Source organism: Centroberyx affinis, unplaced genomic scaffold (assembly GCF_046629955.1).
Source record: "Centroberyx affinis isolate AG114_WGS23_722 - 3 ecotype Tasmania unplaced genomic scaffold, CSIRO-AGI_Caff_v1 ptg002443l_1, whole genome shotgun sequence".
In the NCBI taxonomy this organism is placed as follows: Eukaryota; Metazoa; Chordata; class Actinopteri; order Beryciformes; family Berycidae; genus Centroberyx; species Centroberyx affinis.
The window spans coordinates 326,254-350,358 of record NW_027280685.1 but is presented as its reverse complement, the minus strand read 5'-3'; the positions used below and the strand labels follow the sequence as shown (position 1 = coordinate 350,358).

Genomic DNA, 24,105 nt, shown 5'->3' with positions numbered 1-24,105 from the left:
GTTACTGGTCCCTTTTCTTTCCCTCTAGCTTACTGCTACATCACCAGGGTGCTACTGCTGGCTTCTCAGAAATCGTCAAAGAGAGAAACCTACCACTGAGCATTCACATGGAAACTCCTCTCACCGTAAAGTTGCCATATTCTCTAGAGATTTACCTACCTAGACAGCCTAATGCTGCACCGTCTCCTCCTCTACAATTTCCGTGCCCGTGACGCGCCTCTGAAATTGTCGCCCTTGCGCGGGTGCTTTTAAACATGGCATTAGGAGTGACATAAATTGAATTACACCGCCACTTTCCGCTTTGATGGCAGCTATTAACTTTGCAAACGGCACCGATGGTAAGCCTATCATGTGGTGGCTAGCTGTGTAACAGGATTGTGGATTGTAGCGGTGTGGAGTGAGCGACCGTGGCGGAGGTAGTAGGCCTGCTAACCGTAGCAGCAGCAGTGAAGGTGATGGTGGTTGGAGAGAAGCACACTGTAGTGGTGGAGGTGTAACAAAGAGCTGCAGCACCCCCAACAGAGGGCAGCGAGGAAATGAGTGTGTGTGTGTGTGTGTGTGTGTGTGTGTGTGTGTGTGTGTGTGAGTGAGTGTGTATACTTGTTTTTGGTATGGATGGTGTACGAGAGGTTGTCATTGTTTGTGGTGTCGGTGGTGCATGGGTATTCAGTGTGTGTTATATATGTGTGGGGGTGTGTGTGTGTGTGTGTGTGTGTGTGTGTCCATGTGTATGCAAGTGCATGTGCAAGGTGAACTAGGCCTGACATGAGGATTGGATTAAGAGCAAATAGGAATGGAGAGAAAATGTAGAAGGAGAAGAGAAGCAGAAAAAGACAAACAGGGAAAGGAACAGATAAAAAGCTGGAGTAAGAGACAGAATGAGGATAGATTGCCGGGGAGGAGAGGAAGGGGAAAAGAGCATCACCATAGCAACGACCGCGTCCCAGCCATCCGGCAATAATTGCTTGATGTCAGATGCCAGCTCTTACTCTCAAAACTATAAAAAGAAAAATAAATGCAGAAAGTCTGTGAAAGTTGGCCTTGTGACTTACATCCATTAGGGAGCAACTGGTTCACGCAAAACAGTGAGTACTAGACAGTCTGGAAGAAAAAAAGAAATACTCATTACGAAGGATACACACACATTTGCACACACAAAAACAACCACATACACACACACACATGCGCACACAAAAACTACCTATTCACAAATGATAACTGGAGGAGGCAGAAAGATGAAAAAAAGAACTTGGTCTTTAAAAAGTAATGTTAAACGACATCTGGGAATATTTTTCTCACTTTTGTTTGGGTTTTTTTGTGTCAATTTTCCAGCTGAAATGGCTCCCTCCTCACTGAGTGTACAGTGGGTGCCGTGTTCAGGTTCATTCAGCAGACAGGCTCGCCTCAGGACATCCAGAATAATTAGCCGAGATCAAGCCGACATCAATCACCACACTCTCACACACACACACAGGTCATCACCTTCTACATGACCTTACATGCTAAACAGGCCGCTGTCACCACCTGTCGAAAGGTTCACAGGGAGAGAAAGAAAGAGAGAGAGAGAGAGAGAGAGAGAGAGAGAGAGAGAGAGAGAGAGAGAGAGAGAGAGAGAGAGAGAGAGAGAGAGAGAGAGAGAGAGAGGTGAGAAGAGAGTGAGAAATAAACGAAACAAGCAGGTAGAAATTAGTGAAGGAGGGTGACTCTTCCATCTCTCTCTCAGCGTGTCTCCCTCTCTCAATTCAATATCATTGTCTTCAAACCAACAGTTTTATCGGCACATTAAGGTTTTACAATATCACTCTAGTTATAAGCGGGCCTACTGTGCGACTCGCTGCTGCTTAGCGCACTCTGCTGCACCCCCGACTAGACAAGCTAGGTCGTAACACCGAGTCTAGATAGCCATATACTGGGTTATGGCCTTAGTCCGCTGAGTTTAGAGAACCATACACACGCGCTAACAAACAAATACAGACGCACACACACACACACTTACAGACAGGACAAACACACCTGTGCACTCTGGAGACGGGCAGCCCTGGCATGACGGAGGGCTCGACCCAAAAACACGACTGCCTCCGCAATTAATTACACCATCCAAGTGAGGAACAGCCAATGGATCATCCCAGCCCCACCCCCCCCCCCCCCCCTTCCCTTTGGAGCTCAAGACAGTCGTTCGAATGTCCCTTCTACACAAGGGGGCAACGTCCCCCCGGACAGTGTCTGGTGTGTGCGTGTGTGAGCAAGTGTGTGAGTGTGTGTGTCACAGACGGTACACAGGGACACTGACCTCTCCCTTAAGGACAAGGAGGTCCATCCGTCTCTGTCACCCTCCCTCTTCACCCTCTCCCTCTCTGCAACTGCAAAACATCTGTTAATCTGTAAATCTGTCAATGGTCAACCGCAGCGAGAACTCTTTCAAGCCGGTAGGAGCTCTGTATTATTCATGACAATACACTATATCGTCAATCTTCAACATGAAGGGTCTCATTCCAAATTGCTCTATTATCAATTTTGGGGAAAAATTGATACCTGAAATTAATCAGTCAGTATTTCAAAAACACAGATGATTTCGTCCACAAAAATACACCACTTCACGAGCAAAGGTCTAAAAATGATTCATAAATTTAATAGTAACCCCATAATGTGATTTACTTGCCAACAATAATTTTGTTAGATGAGGTGCCGTCAGCTCCTTCAAATGGTGTCTATCTCATTATGGAATGAAAATCTTAATATGTTTTATTTGTTGTATTTTTATCTATATCCTACTCTTTTCTGCTGCAATGACCCAATTTCCCCACGGGGATCATTAAAGTTTCATCTTATCTTATCTTATCTCCCCCTCTCCCTCTCCCTCTCCCTTCCCCTATCCCCCTCTCCACCCCCACCCCACACCCCCTCTCCTTCACTTAATTATGTCCCGTGAATGAAGTTCATCTTTCATGCTGCCAGCAGCCGGCAGCGTGGCTCGCCCGTTCTGGGCTATCTAATCATGGCGCAGAGACTAAACTAAATTTAGACAGCCGACTTGTGATGCCTGGCAGGCCCTAATGGGGGCTGACACCTCGAGACACTCTGCTGATGTACAGGATACACTCTGCACAAGCAAGCCGCTACCACCGTCGGCTAACGCTGATGAGTTGTGAACCGCTTCGTTTTGTTCAAAAAGTTTCCAAGGGGATCGCTCATAGAGGTGAAGTTCTATGCTGGCTAAGGCCATTCAACTTTAATGAAATCCAACATTTACATTTTAGGAGTTTAGCCAATACTCGTAGCCTGAGAAACTCACAGTGAGCTAGCGGGTAGGGCAGGCGTGGAGTGCAGTAAATGTTTTTTGAGGGGGCACTATATCATATAAACATGTCCACAATGCAAACCAATCAGCTAAAAACGCTCTATTCTAAAACAATCATCAGTACTAAATACCACAAAAGCCCCAACAAATCCTCATTTGTTTTACTGAGAGATGTTGAATATCAAATACCTGAGAGGGGATTTAAAGCCCTCTCAGTTTGAATGTGCATGACGCAAGTGAAGTAGAGATTGAGAGTCTTGCTCAAGGGGAAGTTGGGTATGACGCATATGTGTTGATGGACACTCTGGCTGTTGCAGGGATCAAACCTTTGATCTTTCAGTGATGGGACAGCCTTTCATAGCCCTAGGCCACCCTGCCACCCTGCTTACAAAGACTCGGTGATTAAAAAAATAAAAGCACATGATGTTAGATTGACCACCTCAACATAGATGTAAAGAATGCTTGGGGAGCGTTTGAAATAGAAGTTTGTCTCCTGTTTCACCAAGAAAACACAGCAATGGATCTCTGCAGGTGTACATTCCTGTTGCTAATTGGTTCAAGAGAGTAAAACTGACAGAGCTGACAGGACAAAACCTTGGTTGGGTACTGAACTAATATGTTTGCCCTGGCCTAACTGCTGCCCCTGCGTATTCTTCTCCTTTCAAAATCACCTGGGGCCATTACTCTGCGAAAAGGATAAGAAATTAACTTTTGTACGCAAGTCACAGTGGCTAGTGGCAATTTACATCTCTGACTGCAGCCTTGAAGGTGCATGAAAAATGTAAGGTGCATAAAAATGTAAAAAACAAATAAATAAATTGGGGTGTTCGGAGGTTTTAGAATACCTTATTTCATCTAAAGTTGAAAATGATACTTTGACATTAGACATGATTTTAGTTATTTTTATTCACCAGGCACATCTCACACAAAGTGGAGAAAAAAGCGTTTGTACTGGCACTTCAATTAATTGAAAAACTACTTGTTAGCAGTGATATCATTAGCACTGGTGAAATTTTGTGCAACTTAAGCATATTAAACTTTTGCCCTTTCTGCATTGAAGTAGTTCTCACTCTCTTTTTGTATTTAGCATGTCAGGGAAGTTAACAAGCGCATACTCCTTTCTCTTGTTAAGAACCACACTTTTATCATTCTCTCACTTGTTTCACTTCATGTTCCCCTTCTGTCAGGCATACTCTAACACACACGCACACCAAATGACACAAAGATACATCAAAAACCATCCAAGGACATCTGATGCACGTCCTAGGCGTTAACACACAAGAGAACTGAGCACAAAGGGCTTTTAAGAGAGACTTTAGAAAGAATTTGACAGTGCCTCCTCCAACAATCCAGACAACACCGATCTAAGCTTTTATGGGTCAATCGCTATGCTTTTACCAAAAGCCAAGCTCTGCAGATGTAACTGCAGATGCTGTTGTGAAATAACCATGGTAATTATTCAGACTTCCAAGTCATTACTGCCACCTCCATGCAAGGTTAGCTTTAACAACTACAACTCTGCAGACGCTGGGCAGTTACTACTCTCTATCGACAACGTAAGCATTCCACCACATAATGATCTGTCTGTAACTTATGGCCTGGTTTCTGGCTGGCTCGACCACAAACCCTCCAGTAACAAGATCCATGTGACTATGAATGTTGAAAATATGATGCGTTGTGTGATCCAATTCAAGTAGCAAAGCGGGGTCATTTCAACGTAAAAGTGAGTTTAACCAGACGAGCTACACCATGCGATAGCAACAATTGAAATTGAAACAATGAAATTGATGCAACAAGTAGTTGTCTGGGTATGGCAGACGCAGAAAGTTAGCTGCAGAGGAAGGAAAGTGAACTGTTGAGAGGGAGGTCTGCTAGGATTTAATGGCCGCTGGGGAGGCAGCGGTAGGAAGCAAAGTCCCTGGGGTTGGACGAACAATAAAGGCCTGACGGTTGGTTAGAACAAAGGCCTGTCGTTTGTTTTTGTTGTTGATGGGTTTTTTTCCCCTTGTAATCTGCATGTCCAGATGGCTGGATGACTTTCCCCTCACAGCATCATTAAAAGTACAGCACAGCTGGCTGACAGAGAGCGAACAAGACCAGAAAGCGAGGGAGCAAGAAAGAGTGAGAAGGAAAAGAGAGCAAGAGAATGAGAAAGTGAGAAAGAGCATAGGAGAACAGAAGGAAAAGAAGACAAAACCAGACAGTAAGAAATAGAAAGTGAGAGTGAGAGAGAAGAGGATTGAGCAAGAGTAACAGTAAGACAAACTGACAGAGAAAGAGAGACAGAGATGGCAAGGTTTTTGAATGAGTGTCTCTTACCCAGGTCTGTGTTGGGCCCAGCCAGGAGCTGTTTGAACTTGTCCAGGCGAGAGGCTTCCCTCTCGGTCATAGCCGGGGTGCCGGATGTGTTCTGGTCGGCCATGCGAGCCACCAGGGGGATGACGGGCGGCCGGTGGGGCAGAGAGCGCTGTCTGTGGAGGGCTGCACGCTCACCTGCTGCATCTGGTGGGTGGACAGAGAGGAGAGAGGGGATAGGGTTACACAAACACACACACAATGAATAGAGGGCTTTCACATGATGTAGCACGCCCTCTGGTGGCCATGTTGGACTCCCACAGCTCTTTGCAATGACTGATGAGAACAGTTGACTGTACATGTAAACGAAGCAATAGTTGAGGACAGATGATTTCATCACTGATACAGCTAATTGATTTTGTGATTAGATAGTGTCAGCTTGTTAGATTGCTAGCTAAATATAGCGTCTGATCAGCTTATAACTACCACTGTTTACATCTGATTTTGAAGCTACACCTGGCAACTTTGCACGCTGAATTTCACTTTGGCAAACAGGGTGAATTTACAGCATCTCAATTAGGGGGGATGGGATGCTTTTCTCTGTTACAGCCCCACTTTGTGATTTAGGCTACCAAGACGGGTGTGTTTTTACACAAAACAACAATAGCTAACGTTAGATGGCTAGTATCTAGTGGCTAGTGGTTGCACGTTTACTTTTTTGTTTTTAATTTTTTTGCTGAATTAGCTTACTGTCTAGTTAGCTAGCTACCAAACTGATTAATAGAGCTGATATTTCTCAAACTACTAGTCTAACCCTTACAAGTCGAAATACTTAAGAGTAGGGACTGGGGCAAAGACAAGATCATTTACTACAATATGTCAGAGTAAGCTAAATTTAGAAACGCTTAACTATACTTTTACTTTCACTTTTAGCTGTAACGTTACTGTATGGCTCCACAAACACGATATTTATCTTTTTCAGAAATCTCTCTTTTTTTCGCCTGGTTGTAACACATTTAATCATTACTAGGCCATTTCTGCAATGGACCTCCAAGACAGCACCAGCCATGGCTGCTGGGAAATTTCTGATTCAACTGCAAAGCCTCTAAAATGGATAAGTTACACACAATGAGTTACACACACAGAACAAACCAGACACACACACATGCAAGCTATGTACGAGCCAATGAAGTAGAGACTTCAGAGTGATTGATTTGACGGTTTGAAGCTTTTGGAGGATGAACTGTCTGCTAGTGAGATCACAAGTGAAATGACCAAATTAAAAATTACTGACCGATAAACTATGCTTATGTCAACATGCTTGATTTAATCCTTTTTTTTTTTCTTTAAACATTGAAGTATATTAGCTACAACCATGAATCCCACAGATAATAATTCATAGCCACTGATCCTAATCGTTAATTCACTTATTTATTCCTAATCAATGTGATTCAATCAGCTCTCTAGTGACCTTAGGAATTTGCTGAAAAGTAAATGTGTAGATATTCAGTGGTCAGCAGTGGGCGAGGGATGAGATGAATAATTTCTTATACAAGCCTATCAAAAACATGACTGACTTGTCTATGAGAATACAAATTACTTATCAAAGAACTCTAACTTTGGTTAAAAATGTATTTTATCTGTTAAGCTTTATTAGCTTACCCCTTGAAAACAAACAAGGCGACCGTTCACTGTGTCCATTAATTCTCATGGTCTATGCTTCTGTCACAGTCAACACAAGTGAACAAAAGTGAACAATAATATTACATTTAGGCCACGCAAGGGTGCAGGAGCCCTGCGGACAGCAGTGCCAGCCTTCCTCAGTGCTGGGGGGAAACCATGAAACATCCAGTTAGATTCACACAAACAGTCCATGGCAAACAAAGACATTGGAATGCTGCCTTTTTGATATCCTTTTTAATTTTCACAAGAGCAAATAAAAAGCCGCAAAACTGTTCTCGACTGCTTTATTTGCACTTGTGAAAATTAAAAAAGATTATTAAAGCCAGCATGGCAGCTTCTTTGTGATGGAACCCTTTGTGTGATTTTAGCAATAAGGCTTTTTTATAGTACTTTTAATTAACTTCAGACTTTAAAAGTGCCATAAAAGGAAAAAAAGCTGACTTGGATCAAGTTAGCAATGTACACTTGTCTGTCACAGTGTACTGCTTCAAGTATTACAAGTGAGGGAACAAGAAAACACATGCACACACGCGCGTGCACGCACGCACACACAAATATACGCAGACAGCACTCAGACAGATGGAAAGCAAACCCCCATTACAGACAATTACAGTAGCAGAGAGTGTATTTTTGCTAGACAGCTTAGAGGACTGCCAGAGGCTGGAGAGAGCCCCCTGGCCACTGGTCTGTGTGTGTGTGTGTGTGTGTGTGTGTGTGTGTGTGTGTATGGTCTGATCTCTTAAATGCAGTGTGTAGTGGGAGAGTGCATGTGTGCATGCATGTGTATGTCATGTATGTGAGTATATATAGACAGAGAGAGACAATCTGGGCCTCGCTAATGAAAGCCTTGATGTGTGCCATTACCTAATAAGACTGGGGCAACTTTGTCCTCACTACTCTCCACTACTGTAGTCACACACACATCTTAGAGGAGGAGGAGGAGGAGGAGGAGGAGGAGGAGGAGAGGAGAGGAGAGGAGAGGAAAAAACAGAAGAGAAGAAAGGACTGTGCCAAGAGAATTAAGAAGATGAGGAAAGAAGAAGAGAGGAAAGAAGAGAGGAGAGCAGAGGAGGAGAGGAGAAAGGCACAGATAAGACAAGACACGGCAAGGAAGAGAGTAACACTGTTAATGCTAGTGGGAAATCAGCTCCTAACCAGTGCCTTACTGCTTATCGTGCACGTCTACAGCATGTGTTTACCCACCTGCCCCAGTGTTTTTGTGCTCATATTAAACCTGGTGTATGCAAGCTTCTGTGCTTTTGCTACATGTTCAGCGTAGGTGCAGCTGGTGTCATCTTGCATATCCACGTATCCACACACACAACCTGACAGTACATGCAGGCCTTGCTGTGTCTTCTCTGAGGAGATAAGCAGCACGGCCTGAAGGCAAGGATCTGCCTGCGTTATCTGTAGCCTAAACACAGCAACAGGCAGGGAGGCAGACAACCAGGCAGACAGGCAGATGACCTGCCAGACAGGCAACAGACAGACAGAGAGACAGACAGACAGACAGGCGTTCACCCCAATAACAACAACACAGAGCTTCTGCTGCTACCGCTGCTGATGTCGCACTCTAAAAAGCCATGTGTGCACCAGGGACGTCTCTTCACAGCGCTGTCTTCCTCTGTTCCTTGTTTACAAGGAAAAGGGTACACTGTTTCCCTACATAAGGCAAGAGAACAGTGTGTCTCTGTGCCAGGTTTTAAGTTAAAAACATTAAGATGACACTTGAAACATGTTTTAGGCAGACACATAGCAACAGCGGGAGCCATGACCCCGAGCAGTTGTTGTGTGTTGCTGGGTTAAAAAGAGGTGCTTAGTGGATACAGACCCTAACTGAGGAAGGAGAGAGGTGTTTTTTTCTTTCTACTGTCATCTGATTTTTGGATGGGGGAGTGAGACACAGAGAGGGAGAAAGAGAGAGATCCCCTACACAGAGGTTATCATGTTGAAAAACTGCTCTTCATTCCAGTGTGTATGTTATTTGCTTTCTTTTCTTATTTTTTTCTTCTGTTTTTAGATGCTCTTCATTCCAGTGTGTTTTTTTATTTGCTTTCTTTTTTCTTTTCTTTTTTTTTCTGTTTTTAGATGATGAGAGTAAAATATGACAGCAGGGTCCAAAATTACCACCCGCCAAGCGCCAAATAAAACGGTAAAAATTGGCTGAGAGATACAGTCTTTGGTCTTTGTCTGTTCTCAGACTTTGTCCCAACTAACCACCATATACTCTCCCTCTGACCACGTGCCAATCAAATCAAAACAAAACAATGGCTCTGTAACAAACAGGCTTGTAATTGGCTGCCTGTTACACTCCTCTACAAAAAGCATCTAACTTTGGCAAATTTTTCCTTGTGTTTCTCTGCTGCCCGGATGGTTAACAAGCCTAACATCTGTTAAAATTTCATGTTATTACAACAAAAGAAAAACATTGTATAAGTGAGTGAGCAAGTATTAAATTAAATCTGTTCTTGTCTCTTTATTAAATATTTCACTCAGTATCTGATTCTACACACAAAATAGCACTGGAAACAGGTAAGGTAACATATTTCTATGAAAAATAATTATTTATTTTGGCCGGTAAAAATTATTCTTGGCAGATACATTTTTTTTAGTTTACCAGCCCTTGGCATATGACAAAAACAGTAAATTCTGGACACCGGATGACCGTGTTCACTAACCTTTAGGCGAGCCAATGGGAGCCTCGCTGTGTGACTTCACCAGGCGACCATCGCTGTGAGGGCTGGTTTCTGACGCAAACGACACCTCCGGGCTGGTCACCTCTCCCTCCTCCCCTCTGTCCTCCTCGTCTTCCTCCTCCTCGTCTTCCTCCTCTTGTGCCTCCTCCTGTGCCTCCTCCTCTCTCTGTTCTGGCTCTGTTGTGTCGTCCTGTCTCTGTCTCTCCTGCTGCTTGCTGTGATTCTCGATCACCTGTGTAGTTGACAAGAACAAAGGTATTTCAATAATGAGCATCAAGCTTTGATGATTTCAGAGGCTTTTTTTTTTTTAAAGTGATAAATAAGCTTGTATTCTAATAGCTGGGGGTATTATATACATGTGTTTTAGCATACATCATATGATAGTGCTTATGATGTGAGCACAGACAAACACATTTAGGAACTAGAGCTGCAACGATTAATCGATTAGTTGTCAACTATTAAATTAATCACCAACTATTTTGATAATCGATTAATCGGTTTGAGTAATTTTCTAAGAAAAAACAACAAATTTTCTAAGACAAAATTCTCTGATTCCAGCTTCTTAAATGTGAATATTTTCTGGTTTCTTTACTCCTCTATGACAGTAAACTGAATATCTTTGGGTTGAGGACAAAACAAGACATTTGAGGACGTCATCTTGGGCTTTGGGAAACACTGATCGACATTTTTCACCATTTTCTAACATTTTATAGACCAAACAACTAATCGATTAATCGAGAAAATAATTGACAGATTAATCGACAATGAAAATAATCGTTAGTTGCAGCCCTATTAGGAACATACCCAAATGTATAGGTATCCATATACTTGCACACACAACCCAAGCACACACACACATGCACACACAGTTGTAGTGTGGAAGGGTGTCCGGGTATGTGTGCCTGCCCCCCACTATGAAGGTTCATGCCAAGAAGCCAGACACCTGTTCACACTGAGGTTAGTCATCTGAGGCTTCGAATGAGTGGAACTGAATTTAGCTTAGTCATGCAAAGGATAATAACGGAATTTGTCACAGTAATAAGGTGCATTTATCACAGTATACATTAGGTGTAGACCCTGTTAAGGAGGGGGGGGGGGTCTATCCATAGAAAGGGTGTCTGGTAATGTAATGAAACTCCATATATTCCATTTGTGGTGCACTTAACTTGACATCACAGCAGTTAACACAAAAACACAGGAGCAAGCATTTCACTTGTTAGAGGGATGGCCCATAAAACATAAAGATAAAGGGGTTCAAGGATAAGATATTACGCTCTTTATAAAATTTTACAAAAGCGCCGACTTCCATTTACCTGGTAATCAAAAAGATGTAATTATTTAATTCCTTTTATTCATTAATTCCTAAAGGTAGATGCACACTGCAAGATTTTGTGAATTAACATGCAATTTTCACGCAGATTTTAAATTTGTGTGGGAAGTTCTAACTGGAACTAAACCTGCTCAAAATCCTGTGGCATACACACTTTAAATGCACAGTTCAGATTTTAAGGTAGCCTATCCAATGAATGTTAAACTGAGTCATTCCAATTCATCCGAAAAGCACTTTGTAATTGTTTTAGTTTTTGAAACATTGCAATATTTATTTATTTTTTAACAATGACAGTGCAAGTCAGTGGGGCTGAAAATCAGATTTCCTCTATATAATAACTATGTAGTGAAATAGGAAGCCGTTTGGAAAGTGCCAACAGTGGTGGAATTGCTTTTGGATGGACTGAAATGACTTCAACATTAAAGCAGGGTGGCAGAGTAGGGAGACTTGAGCAAGACGCTGAATCTTGTCATTCACCTTATTGGCTGTTTCCATGACCACCTCAATGTTCAGGTTCTGTGCAGCCATGGCGAGCAGCTCGTCATCATCGTCCCCAACATCCCAGGCGTCACTGGTGATGCTCTCAAACTCCTGAAAGGTGGTGGCCTTCTTGGGCTTTCCCGGTGTGGCCGGAGGAGGCTTGTTGCCTGCCTTGATCAGGCTGGAAGACAGGGAGATGAAGATGGAGAAGATAGGGGGGAGAGGATGTGATGAGAGAAATTGAGAGAGAAAGGGAGGGGGGGGGGGGGGCAGAAGTGGCAAGATGGAGAGAGAAAGAGAAGGGAGAATAGGGAGCGAAAGGGAGAAGAGGAGAATGAGATAGGTGGACAGGCAGACGGTGAGGGACAAGGGAGAAAAAGAGAAACGGAGATGCAGTAAATCATTTTGACACTGACAGGTGTGCAAACAAAAGAAAGAAAAGAACTCTATCCCTTTGGTATCCAAGAAGAGAGAAAAGTCTGACAATTAATTAATCAACATTCGGCCTGAATGAAGTCTATAAGATATTCACATTTTACACATTGAGTGGCTTTTGACAGCATTTCCAATAATGACAAAGAATCCCGACAATGAAACAAATTCCACAGAGACAAGTGTGTGAGTCAGCACCTATTCACACCGGCTCTTCATCTCAAACAGTTCAATATATATATAAAAAAAAAAGGAAACAGGTCTCTCACGCCCAAGATTGAATCTGGCCATGTTCAAATGACAACTTTTCACTGCAGTTCCTTTCTTTGTGCTGGAAGGACACCTTTACATTCAGTGGGAACAAGAAATGCTACAGTAAAAAAGAATTCAATTAATCTCACCTTTCTTTTTTTATCATGCGGTGTAGAGAAGGGGAAGGCAGGAAGAGGGAATGGGGGAATAGAGGGAAGAATGCGCTCTGATTTCTTACAAAGACATGGATTACCATAATAAAGAGAAAGACCTGTTCATATTAGCCTACTTCTATCATAACTTAGAAGAAAGGAAGGAGTTTGAACTTATACCCTGACAAAAAAAACAAGGAGATTAAATTCAACCCTCTGTGGAAATTCATATGATTAAACATCAATCAGCAGAGAAAAAAGTATTATTATTGAAGAACCAGGCTGATTTACCGTCTTTGTGTCTGTGTGTGTGTGTGTGTGTGTGTGTGTGTGTGTGTGTGTGTGTGTAAAGCAACATTTGCAAGTCAATGAGTACGCACTCATCAGAGTAGCAAGGTTCCAAACCCCACCTAAACAAAATATAGTTAGGCTTAGCTTACGAATGTACAATGTGAGGCCTAATTTGCTGTTATTCATACAAGACTTCAGCTAAATTGCCGCTGTAAGGTATTTTGTAAGTTATTAATGAGCCAATATGAATATCTTACTCAGTAAAAGTCTTTTTACTACAAGGGAAGTGTAAACATGTGAGGTACAGTCAGCAATGTGATGACAAAAGCCAAAAAAGCAGGAAAAGACTAATTTCCCACTAGAAATGAATGGGAGTTAGAACTTAAACCCATGCTTCCTACACATGTTTCCTTTCCATTTCAAAGTGCCATACTTTTTCCAGACAGAACTTCTTGGCTGGACATAAACATATTCAGGGTGTTATATATTATTATGTTATTCAGGGTTCAACTTGACACAAACTGGTAGTGGCTGGGCAATACACTGTAGATAGGCAATAATCACTCTATAGCTGAATATTATTCTTCTCAACAACAAATATCACAATATGTGAGATGAAAATGAGTATACAACAATCCATTTCTATACTTTTCCAGATGTTTGTGCTATAACACATTTTTCAAAACCTGAAAATTATCAAATGAATTGTCCATATATTTCCAGACCTGTGTAGGTACCCTGTAATCCTGAACAAAGGAAACATCACTTCCATTTCAATTTTTAGATCTCCACAGAAGTTACATGAGAAACATAGCCATGCCTTGTATCCTAGACCTATAAACAAATAAGGCTAGATTCGGTGGCAGTGTTTGCATCACAACCCATGGGCTGTGGCCATGGTTACAAGAGTTTCCCAAAAACTAAAAAAAAAAAAAAAATGAGAGCATGTCTTATTTCCGTAAAGCTGTAAGCTTCACTATCAATCAACTGGATTTTCAGGTTTTCACTTCCTTTACCCCAGCAGAATATATGAGAGGCCATTCAGTGCAAACAATGGGCTACAGGCCATAAACCTAGCTCCAATACATGCTGTTCTTACTGGCAAACAGACACAGTATGCTTCACATGAATTTGGATCTTTTTCTGAATCCATTGGAAAGTGTCCACTGGCAAATTCAACACATCACTGATCTCCAAAATGTCAACTTTTCAGAAACTAAGGGAAAAAGCCTTGTTTTTAGCTTGATGACAATGCATTTTTTACATTACCCAATGGGCTTTGAAAGGGTTTTATAAGCCCATGAGATCAGAGACCCATATAATCCCATATAATCCTTCAACTGATCTAAAAACATTAAAATCACCAAAACTGGAGATACAAGGTTTTCACCCGACAACGACGGTATCTATATATATATAGTGTGATCCACTAAGCCACCCTTGGTGAATTGCGGTGAAAGAATACTGTAGGAATAACAGGTGAACCAGTGAATGAAGTGCTACCTGGTGCATCAGAATCAGAATCAGATATATTTCCGCCAGGTACATTTTCACATACTAGGAATTTGACTTGGTGAAGTTGGTGCAGTGCAATATACAGACATTTAGACAGACAAACAAGCAGCAATCAAGCTTTACAAATACAATTTAAACATCAAATATCAGCTACAAAGAAGAAGAAAGAAGAGATTCCTAAAAAATACAGTATATATATATACAGTATATACAATAAGTGTGGTGACAAAGTGGGTCAGCGAGGGGCTTTTTACAGGGCTCAGTAGCATCATGTGTATTCTGCCAGTGGACTCAAACAATTCAGTATAATCTACAAATTCTGTACTTTTGCTGGTAATGAAGGCAACATTAACCTGACAGATTTTGGAGTTTGGGACAAACTTTTTTCCCTTACAACGAGAAAGAACACAACATAACAGGTCTACCCTTTGAACCAAAAATAGCCCAGATTTAAACCTGCTTGAAAATCTAAACATCTATGAATCAAACAAAATTCTGTGTTCAGAGGAGATATTTTGGCATCCAGTGTTTCAGGCAGGACAAATCTGTGCCATCAGACTTTACAAGATGCTTGAGAGCAAAAGGAGAGAAGGGCCAATGTCAATTTGGGTCTAGACTACTCTGATAACACCAGGGTACTCACAGTGTACTTTGCCAATAATTACGAAGTACATTTAACTTACTTAGCGTGAAGGAGCGGGTCGAAAGGTGGATGTTGAGCGCCATACACATGCTGAATGCTGTGGAAGGGAAAAGGAGGAAATGCAAATGAATCAGCTGATTGATAGCTGGTTGCCAAGCTAGCTAAGTTAGCTTCTTATGACACTATCCAAAACAACACCAGTTAACATTGTATAACTGAGGATAAGTGAGATGAAAACGGTGCTATTCCAGCGTAATGGCATTAGAAATGTGTTACTGTAATTAGAACTATGCAACAGCAGTGTGGGTAAATTGCTGAACTGTTAGCCACTGTTAGCAAGCTGTGCTAGGGAACCAGTTAGCAACGTAGCGTGTAGCCAGCTGGTGTAAAGTGTGTGTGTGTGCGAGACTAATATACAGCAGACAACCTGGCGTTATACGGTGTGAAACCCATAACATGTGTGCAATAACGCAGAGCAAGACAGTCAGTGAAAGTTTCGTTTCATGCTCAACAGAGCAGCGTCAAATGAGTAAAGCTAACTAAGCTAAGCTAACCAGCAGGATGGAACACGTCACTCACCTGCCAGGAACCTTCGCTGTGTTCCGTTTCCAAAACTGTTTTTTGTTTCCGTCACTTGACATTTTCCCTCCGCGGTCCAACCTCTCCTATACACAAATGCCCGAACGCTGTCGTTATCTTTATAACGTAAAATTTGTGTTTATTTACACCAAGTCCCCTCCTCCAAAACTCAGAAAGCTGCCATGTTGATGCTGCTGAATCGCCGAGCAAGCGCCGCTGTGATTGGCTGGACGGACACTTCCTCGCCGTTACCCAATCACAAGTGAGATCTGCTACTAGGTGGCTGAGACGCCGCTGACGTCATCCTCCACTGACGCTTTGATGTCTGTGCGCTGTTGATAGACAGCCACTCGTCAATCAAAGGTGAAAGACCACCAGCATCAGGACCAGAAGCAGGGATGTAGTGTAGTTTTCATTTACGGAATAGTTTATCCACCTTTCTAAATCTTTATGAACGTATATTTAGATGTATTTATAGTTTAGGTCATAGTAAGAAACTGATGCAAATGATAAAACTAGAGTCTTTTAGGGAATTAAGCATAAATGAATGCTTTTCTGAAAATATTATTGACTTTTTTGATATTGGTGAATGTTTGCCTTATGATGATCATTGACTGGAGGTCATGGTTTACCGACCTTTTTATTTACCACTACATCACTGACCAAAAAGCAGCAACAAGCCAATTCATCAATCCACACTCCCTATTATTGAGTGAGAGGTCATGAAATGGATCATGAAGAATCAAATCAAATACCTTAAAACTCATATGTGATTTCACCAGGGGTACAAGACTACCCAGTGGTGCAATAAAATGTATAAGGTACAGTAGGCTGCATGTAAAGAGCAGCTTACAGCCTAAATTACTTTTTCTCTTTACAAAATAGAGTATTGTATCTATTATGGCTTTAATCCATTAACTCATGCTGGATAGTAAGATCAAATTATCCTCCTTTTCATGTACTTCCTCCTGCTTTGTCCATCAATCAATAGCTTGTAGATTAATTAAAAAACAAACTTTACTGACCCGAGTCGTGACCAACTGATTTTTAGTACATAAGTAAGGTGCTTTCTCCACTTAGAGCGCCTCTTGGGAGCCATTAGGTATTAGGCCTACAGGAAAATGTATGATACAGTATGATGCAATACCCTTTACTGTGTGAAGAAATTCCCACAGTAAGGCCTGCACAGAAAAAAAAAAAATGTGACATGAACCTGCTCAGCTCATTTAACTTTACAACAAATTGGTGAAAATCTTTCAGTTCAGCAGCAGTCTTTCGATTCAATAATTAATCCTTCAAACAAAATAATTAAAGCCCTGAACGCAAACATCAATTAACTGTGAAAAACAAAGACATGTATCTGCCCCAATGTGCCGTGTTGGGTCACAAACACAAACACAAACACAACCTTGGGCAACGCATAAAACTAAATTCACAGTTTTACTGCATTCACAGGTATATGATCAACCCTGTCATTCTGTTTGCGCTCATGGAGTATGTCATTTGCACTGATGTGAATCATCTCTTCAATCATGGCTTTCCTGGGAAACAAGCTTGTAGCCTTAAGGTCTGTGATTTGACTGTGCATTTGGCTGTCATTTGTAAACCTGCAGCATTCTGACTTGGTTTCCCTGTTTGTAATAATCCATCCAGGTGAGTTCTAAGCGGATTTACAGAGCTGAGACATCTGTCCTGATTTCTACCTGACAAGCAGTCAACAGCTTCACTTTGACAAAAAAACTGATTGCTGTCATATTAACTCTCTCTCTCTCTCTCTCTCTCTCTCTCTCTCTCTCTCTCACACACACACACACACACATAATCACAGAGAGAGACTGTGAGAAAATAAGAGTGGCAGAGAGATAAAGAGAGTGATGCGGTAGACAGCGGGGGGCTGATTGTCTTCTCTCATGTCATTCTCAGCATCAGCATCTTTATTATTCCAGTGTTTGCATTAATCTTCGATCAACCCATAGTTCCCACTGGGATAGAGCCATAAGCAGGGATGTAGTGGAGGGTCAACCCACCTAAACTCAGTTTACGCACCATTTCATTTGCAGAATAGAGTTTAACCCCCATTTAAGCATAATGGGAATTAGATAAATTCATAGTTTACACCATAGTAAGTAGTACCAAACTGATGTAAATTATGTGATGATGGGCCCTTTTGGTTAAAAAAAAAAAAGCCAGAAATTAATGTTTTTTTCTAAAAATACTGTTATTTTTGTTTACAGTGGTGGTTGCCTCATGACGATCAGTGACTGGAGGTTATAGTTTACCCACTTTGTTATGTCCCACTTCATCTCTGGCTGGGACAGTAGAAGTTGAGGCACCTTGCTGCTCTGAGTCAACAGCTGAGAGATTGTGGTGCTGATGTGTTTGCGCCACAGGATGGAAGCAGAGAAGAAGAAAAGTAAGACCTCTCACTCTGCCCCTATTTGCCGGTACCAGAAACGTCATCGCTCTCAACGCTCTCTGCTATGTATATATATATGTGTATGGTGTTAATGGAAAAGTTGTGAAATATATCCTTACTCTGGCAGATGTATTCCGTTAAAAACATCTAGGGTTTATTGGGACAAAAATGCACACAAACTGACAATATTGCTAACAACCATGGAGCTCTGTCTTGTAACTTTGTTTCAGGCTTTTAAAGGGGCATTAAGTAATGTATGACTTTTATCAACCTCTATGGACGACTAAGGAATTGCAACAAAATCAACACCTCTCCAGCACAGCTTAAGGTTGGCCTGTAATTGACAGAAATATAAAAGTCACATTTTCACAATAGGTCAGGGAGTAAACTACCTAGTTAGAGCAGAGAACCAACAGATCACAGAGCAAAATAAAACTGCTGTCTCATTTGCTTTTTAGGCTTGAGAATAAAATGCGTTGCGAGCATTGTGCGTGGGGAAAATTACAGGCAAACAGCCTTTATGCTTATTCAATTATTATTAATTTACAGCATTGTAGGTACTGCGCATGCGTAAGGGTTAACGCCCTCTTTCACAGACTGGAAAATGGGCCCGTTTTTCTTTATTAGTGAGTGAGTGTTCTTGTCAATATACGATCTTTGAAGTCACCGCTTGATAGTCTGGGCCGGTAGGCTGCGGCAGCATAGGGACCATATGGGTTTGTTATGCCGGACAGGCTCAAATTGAGATGTGGACCGCGAAAATTGCCTGACACGCATCGGACAGGAGCGTAATGACACGTCTGAGCGAAATAATGGAAAAACAGCCGAGATTACTGTCATCGCAGCTGTTTCAGAAGCGCAGACTGGTAGAAGTTGTCCTGAATCGCAGTGTTTTGGCATGGAAGGAAATTGAGACGGGCAGAAAACGAAGCTCTGGCGTCAACAACGTTTCTGAAACCGGTAAGTCTTAAACGAATTCAAATAAGATGAGCTTGACAGTGCTGTCATTTGTCCACGCAAAATAGAGTCTTTGCCTTTCGTAAGTCGTGTCTTTTGTAGAACTTAACCAAGTATACAAGTAGCTGAAGTCCTACAAACCCAATCTCCCAACTAATCCCGTAGTGTAATTTCAGGACACAATACAAATATAACAGCAATAGGTCTATATAGGAATGCTATTGTGGCATTATAAGAAATAAAATAAAACAAAAAAAACATAAATTACGATAAGGATAAGCTCACTCTTGAGTACCACAGACCCACTAAATATCTCTGTAAGAATATTAAAGGAATATTTTATTGATTTATTTGATTGATTTATGTAGGGAGTAGCCCATATTGCCTAGTTGTATTTAGGCCTACATTTTCTTCCAGTAAAATTAATTGGCCTACGTGACCTGTTATAATTGTCACCCATGGAAAACGTGTTGGAGTAGTCTATCTGAAGCAGCTATCCTCCCCTCTCTGCACTCCTGGCTCCTTATCAGAATCATGCATATGTTGAGGGTGCAACAGATAGGCTGTGGAGTTTGCTTCTGTACACTGACAGGAGCAGATCACACACTGATGGGTTTTGAGTCATGGACAATTCTGTGTCCCTGTTATGTAGCCTAGCCTAATACTGGCTATAGGCCTGTTTCTTACTGCCAAGTACATGAGAGGATTTTTCTGCCCCACCAAATCTGACTTTTGACCACACATATCGCTGCTGTCCAGTGAAACCTTAACATATCTCCAAAATGTCTTTTGACTAAGAAAAACAGCCTTGTTTTCAGCTTGACCACCATGTATTTTTTTTTATTTTACTGGGTTTTGAAAGGGTTTCATATGACCAAGGGTGGTAGAATTTTCTCAGCATGGAATCCTTCAACTGAAGTTAAAACATGAAAATCACCAAGATTGGAGTTCTGAAGTTTTCACATGACAACAGTCATATGTAACAAGAAGGTTGTGAAGTTATGGTGTCCTGTGCACTTGCACTTAAGAGGCAGCCATTGAAGCACCTAATTGAGCCTTCACTTTTGACGTGTAGAAATAACTGGAAAAAGACAATTCACAAAGTAAGTACAAAGATGTCAAAAGCAGCTGACATGTATTATTCTCTAAAGTTTAGAGAATAATACATGTCAGCTGCTTTTGATCACCTAAGCAGCTTTGCACAATGGGCCCAACTAAGCTAGAGCTTCTATTCTCTTTACTATAACCCCAGTTCTCAAACAGCATTCAAAAGTTTTGCCCTCTTCATGCTTTGTGTCAGTTAATCCAGACCTCCTTATAACCCCTGGAGGCTAATGTTTGTTCATCTAAATGAGGTCCCTGCTCTGCAATTACTGTACAATATCGAGTGCAGTGATTACAGCTGGCACCGCACACTCCAACTTAAACCCGGCCATTGACCTTCCTCAAAGTGGTATCAAGTGCCCTATAATAACCTGCCATAAAGAACTCCATTTATTGAGTCAATGTTCAACTCGGCTTGATAAAAATCCCCCGCCTGTGAGCGCTGTGACAGGAACAGGTCAGTGAAGAATCAAACAAGGAAAGACTTTCCCGGTAAATATAACACCAAGCTCCAGGTGAAACGCCAGAGATGAATGGAGTCACATTTGTTTTGAGAGTGTGGAATGCTGTTTAAGTGCTTAAACAAACCAAGCATATCCCTTTTATGCATAAAGTGGTTAGTGTCCTGTAGTCCTTGACGGGAATTTGCTCACCATTAATAGTCAATACAGTCTAGTTACTCAGTGACTACAGGCAGAGAGGGGGGCGGTGCTGGTTGGATTTTTCCCTGACTGCCTTTCCGCCTACCCAAACAACAAGTGGCCTATTTATGGACTCCACGTGTTTTCAGAGACCTGTTGATTTACATCATAGGCCACACACGCATTCCTCGTCCCAGTTCACTTCCTCTTGTGTGGAGTTTCTCCTCTGTTGACCTTAGATTGAGGCTGTAAAACTTCACAGCCGTCTGAGCCAACTTGGTCACACGTCCCGGGGCCAAATGTCCTGGAGACAGCAGGGTTGCTGGGTGGTTCAAGATACCCAACCCTTGCCTGGAAGGTCACAGGTTCAATCCCCACAACAGCCAATTTGTCCTGTCAGTGTCTTTGCGGGAAGACGGTGGTGAAATGTGTACATGTGGTATGTGTCAAAATAACATTGTGTGTAATGTAGCAACAGAAAGGCAAAAAAGTGACTCAATAAGTAAGATGGGTTATTTTTCTTTGTGACTTTCACTATTTACTGACTTTTATTAATCACACATTAATATGTTTTTCCAATATATTTCACTCAAAATGAAAAATCCGAAAGGAGTGAAAAATGGAGAACTATGATAGATGAGAGGAGAGTTGCTATTTGTTAGAAATATAACATTTAAGTAAGATTCATAAGTAAAGAATGAATCAATGAATCTGGTATTGTATGGTACTGTATTTAAAAAAAAAGCCATCTTAAAGAAAAAGAAAAAAGTATCTTAAAAAAAGTATATTTTTTGTTATTTCTGTTATGTTATTTCTGTTATGTCTATTTGTTAGAAATGAAACAAGTAAAGAATGAATCAATGAATCTGGTAATGTATCTTTACAAAAAAAAAGAAAAAAAAGTATCTTAAAAAAAAAATATCTTAAAAAAAAAAAAAATTCAAGTTTCAAATTTGACAGGTCCTCTTCAGCTCTTATTTTCCATTTTTATCCAGTGTATTTCCGCCGACATCAAACTGACACAGCAGTGCCATGAATGCAGAGAGGAATTGTTACGAGCGATAAACTTCACTCTGGCCCCGAGTCTTGGTTTTAGACAACATTAGTGAATGTTACTGCTTGACATTTAAGTGGATTTGGTTGAATCAGGGCATCCGTCAGTCACATGTGCCGAGTGGGGAATGGGATATCTGGTGTATCCTGGCCAGGCCTGTTATTTGTACACACACACACACCAACACACAGACACACACACACACACACACACAACCAAAATCCAATCGCTGAGATGGCATGGCCTCTGAGCCTGGAGTAAATCCTATGTCCACATAATGCCTGAGTCACTCCTCTGATACAATGCACACTCCCATCTTGGAGGAAAAGCCTGAATAAATCATGGCATACGCTTTAGAGAGCCTCTCCCATTCCTGCAAATCACTATGCTTAGCGAGTGGTACTTCCTTCAGGCCTTCTAAGCCTGGATATCTCCCTTGGCCAGGAGGGGGTTTAGATGTTTGCTTCCCCACATGGATTCAGATATTCAGGGATTCACTTATACTGATACGGGAGGTATTGGAAATCAGGCTGATCCAAGGCTAAAATAGGGTATCAGCATCAGACACTTTCCCCCAGTGCTAAAATCCCATATCAAAAGCCACATGTAACATGTGAAGCAAAACAAAGCTGCATAATTTTCTGCTTTAGTCACTTACAGAAGGCTGTTAGAGTTCTGGAATGGAGAAAAAAATCATTAAATCTCATCCATTTTGTAGTAGAATAATAATAAAAAGGAAGGTCAAGAACAATTAATAAAAAATCAGCACATAAAAATAAGTTTATAATAGTAAGTTTTATTGTTTTAAGTGAGTTTAATGGTTTAAAGACTCTATAGACAACTTTTTTGCTTTAACTTATCATTATGAAGTAAATGTTGATTGCACAGTGTAACGGCTATACAATAATGACACCATCGGCATTTAGATTGGTTCCCTATAAGCCTCGCTTTCACTATGCAATTCTGTCTGCCACCGGGCACGATCTCCCGGGACAAGGAAGGCTCGACTTACGGCACAAAGGAAGTGCGTCATCCATTGCGCAACCAAAAGAGGTCCGGTAGCTATCCCCAGAAAAAACAAAACAAAAAGGTAGCTATCCCCAGTAGCGGAAATGGCGGACGGTGGAACAACCGCAGTGACAGTGGAAACACTACCCTCTATCATACCACTGAGATCGGGGTTTCTAGTTCAAATTGGGATTGTTTCTTGCTTTGGACAGTAGTAGTTTGGACAGTAGCCAGGCTGCTGGCGGTAGCGTTAGCCATGTTGCTAACGCTACCGCTAGCAGCCAGAAAACGAACCAGGAGCTACAAGGAAGCCAGGACCAGCCAGAAACAAACATTTATGTTTGTTTCTGGAACAAAAGAAACAAACATCTAACTATGTTTGTTTCTGACTGCTAGCAAACAAACAAATGATCCATTGTCCGTTTGATAATCTAAACAAAGAACACATTTTCTTGCAGTGGCCTTTCTAAAATGAGCAGTGGTGAAAGTTACTATATTGTGTTATGATCAAGGAGTTGATAAGCAGACAGATGGTTTGTTCTATTGCACAGAGCTAGGCTCTAACAGAAAGCGATGCGGTTGTCTTTGCAACAGCGGCGCAAACAACAATACCACTTGGAAACGCTAGAGGGGGACAACGGGGGGAAAGCTGAAAAGTTGTCTGTATCCACTTTAAGTTTACATTTTACACTGAAAGTAATGAGGATTCAGACTTTATTGTCCGTTATTGCAAACAACATGGACATTTTTCTTTGGCTTGTGTCAGGCTTGTCAAACACAAAATAGAGACAGCAATCAAAAGCAAAGTTAAAAACAAATGTAAAATAACAACAACAACAAACAAATGTGTCAGATCAGCACTTTGTGTCAGCCAATACTTGAAAGCTTAGTGCTCAGTTTCGGCAGTGAAAAAGTGATATCATGTTTCAAGTTTCAAGTCCTTTATTGTCAAATGTGCAGAAATGCAGGTTTATCTGTACAATGAAATGCTTAGATGCTTAGATGCTTAGATGCTCGTTGCATCCCTAGCGCCTATACGCCTGCTATACCTCCACCTTGACTGTCCTCTCTTCCCCATCTGTTTGCCTAAGCCTCGGCTTAACAAACCCATTGTGCCTGGGAGAAATCCACACGTCTTGTTTGACAGCTCACTGCAGTGTGTACCCAGGCAGATCTGTGCTTTGTAATCTAAAACTGGTGCTCAATGCACAGCGCTGTCTGTACATTGAGGGATGGCAGCAAAGAGGCAGAAGAGAAATAAAGAAAGCCAGAAAAAGAC

General features: G+C 41.6%; 2 protein-coding genes across 2 annotated transcripts in view; one reads left to right on the top strand and one right to left on the bottom strand.

Moving 5' to 3' along the window:
- Positions 1-5,617: 5,617 nt before the first annotated feature.
- Positions 5,618-15,830, bottom strand: tbc1d22a (TBC1 domain family, member 22a; the record flags this gene model as incomplete). Its single annotated transcript, XM_071533851.1, has 5 exons — positions 15,647-15,830; positions 15,108-15,164; positions 11,780-11,963; positions 9,955-10,204; positions 5,618-5,800 (listed from the first exon to the last, which is right to left on the bottom strand). Coding segments are annotated over exons 1-5 (736 nt in total), but the record flags the coding sequence as incomplete, so codon positions are not given.
- Positions 15,831-18,854: 3,024 nt separating this feature from the next.
- cerk (ceramide kinase) overlaps positions 18,855-24,105 on the top strand; it is a 34,680-nt gene continuing 29,429 nt past the window's right edge. The window contains 1 exon segment of the mRNA XM_071533860.1: positions 18,855-19,022. Coding sequence (XP_071389961.1) covers positions 18,875-19,022 — 148 coding nt within the window. The 5' untranslated portion in view covers positions 18,855-18,874.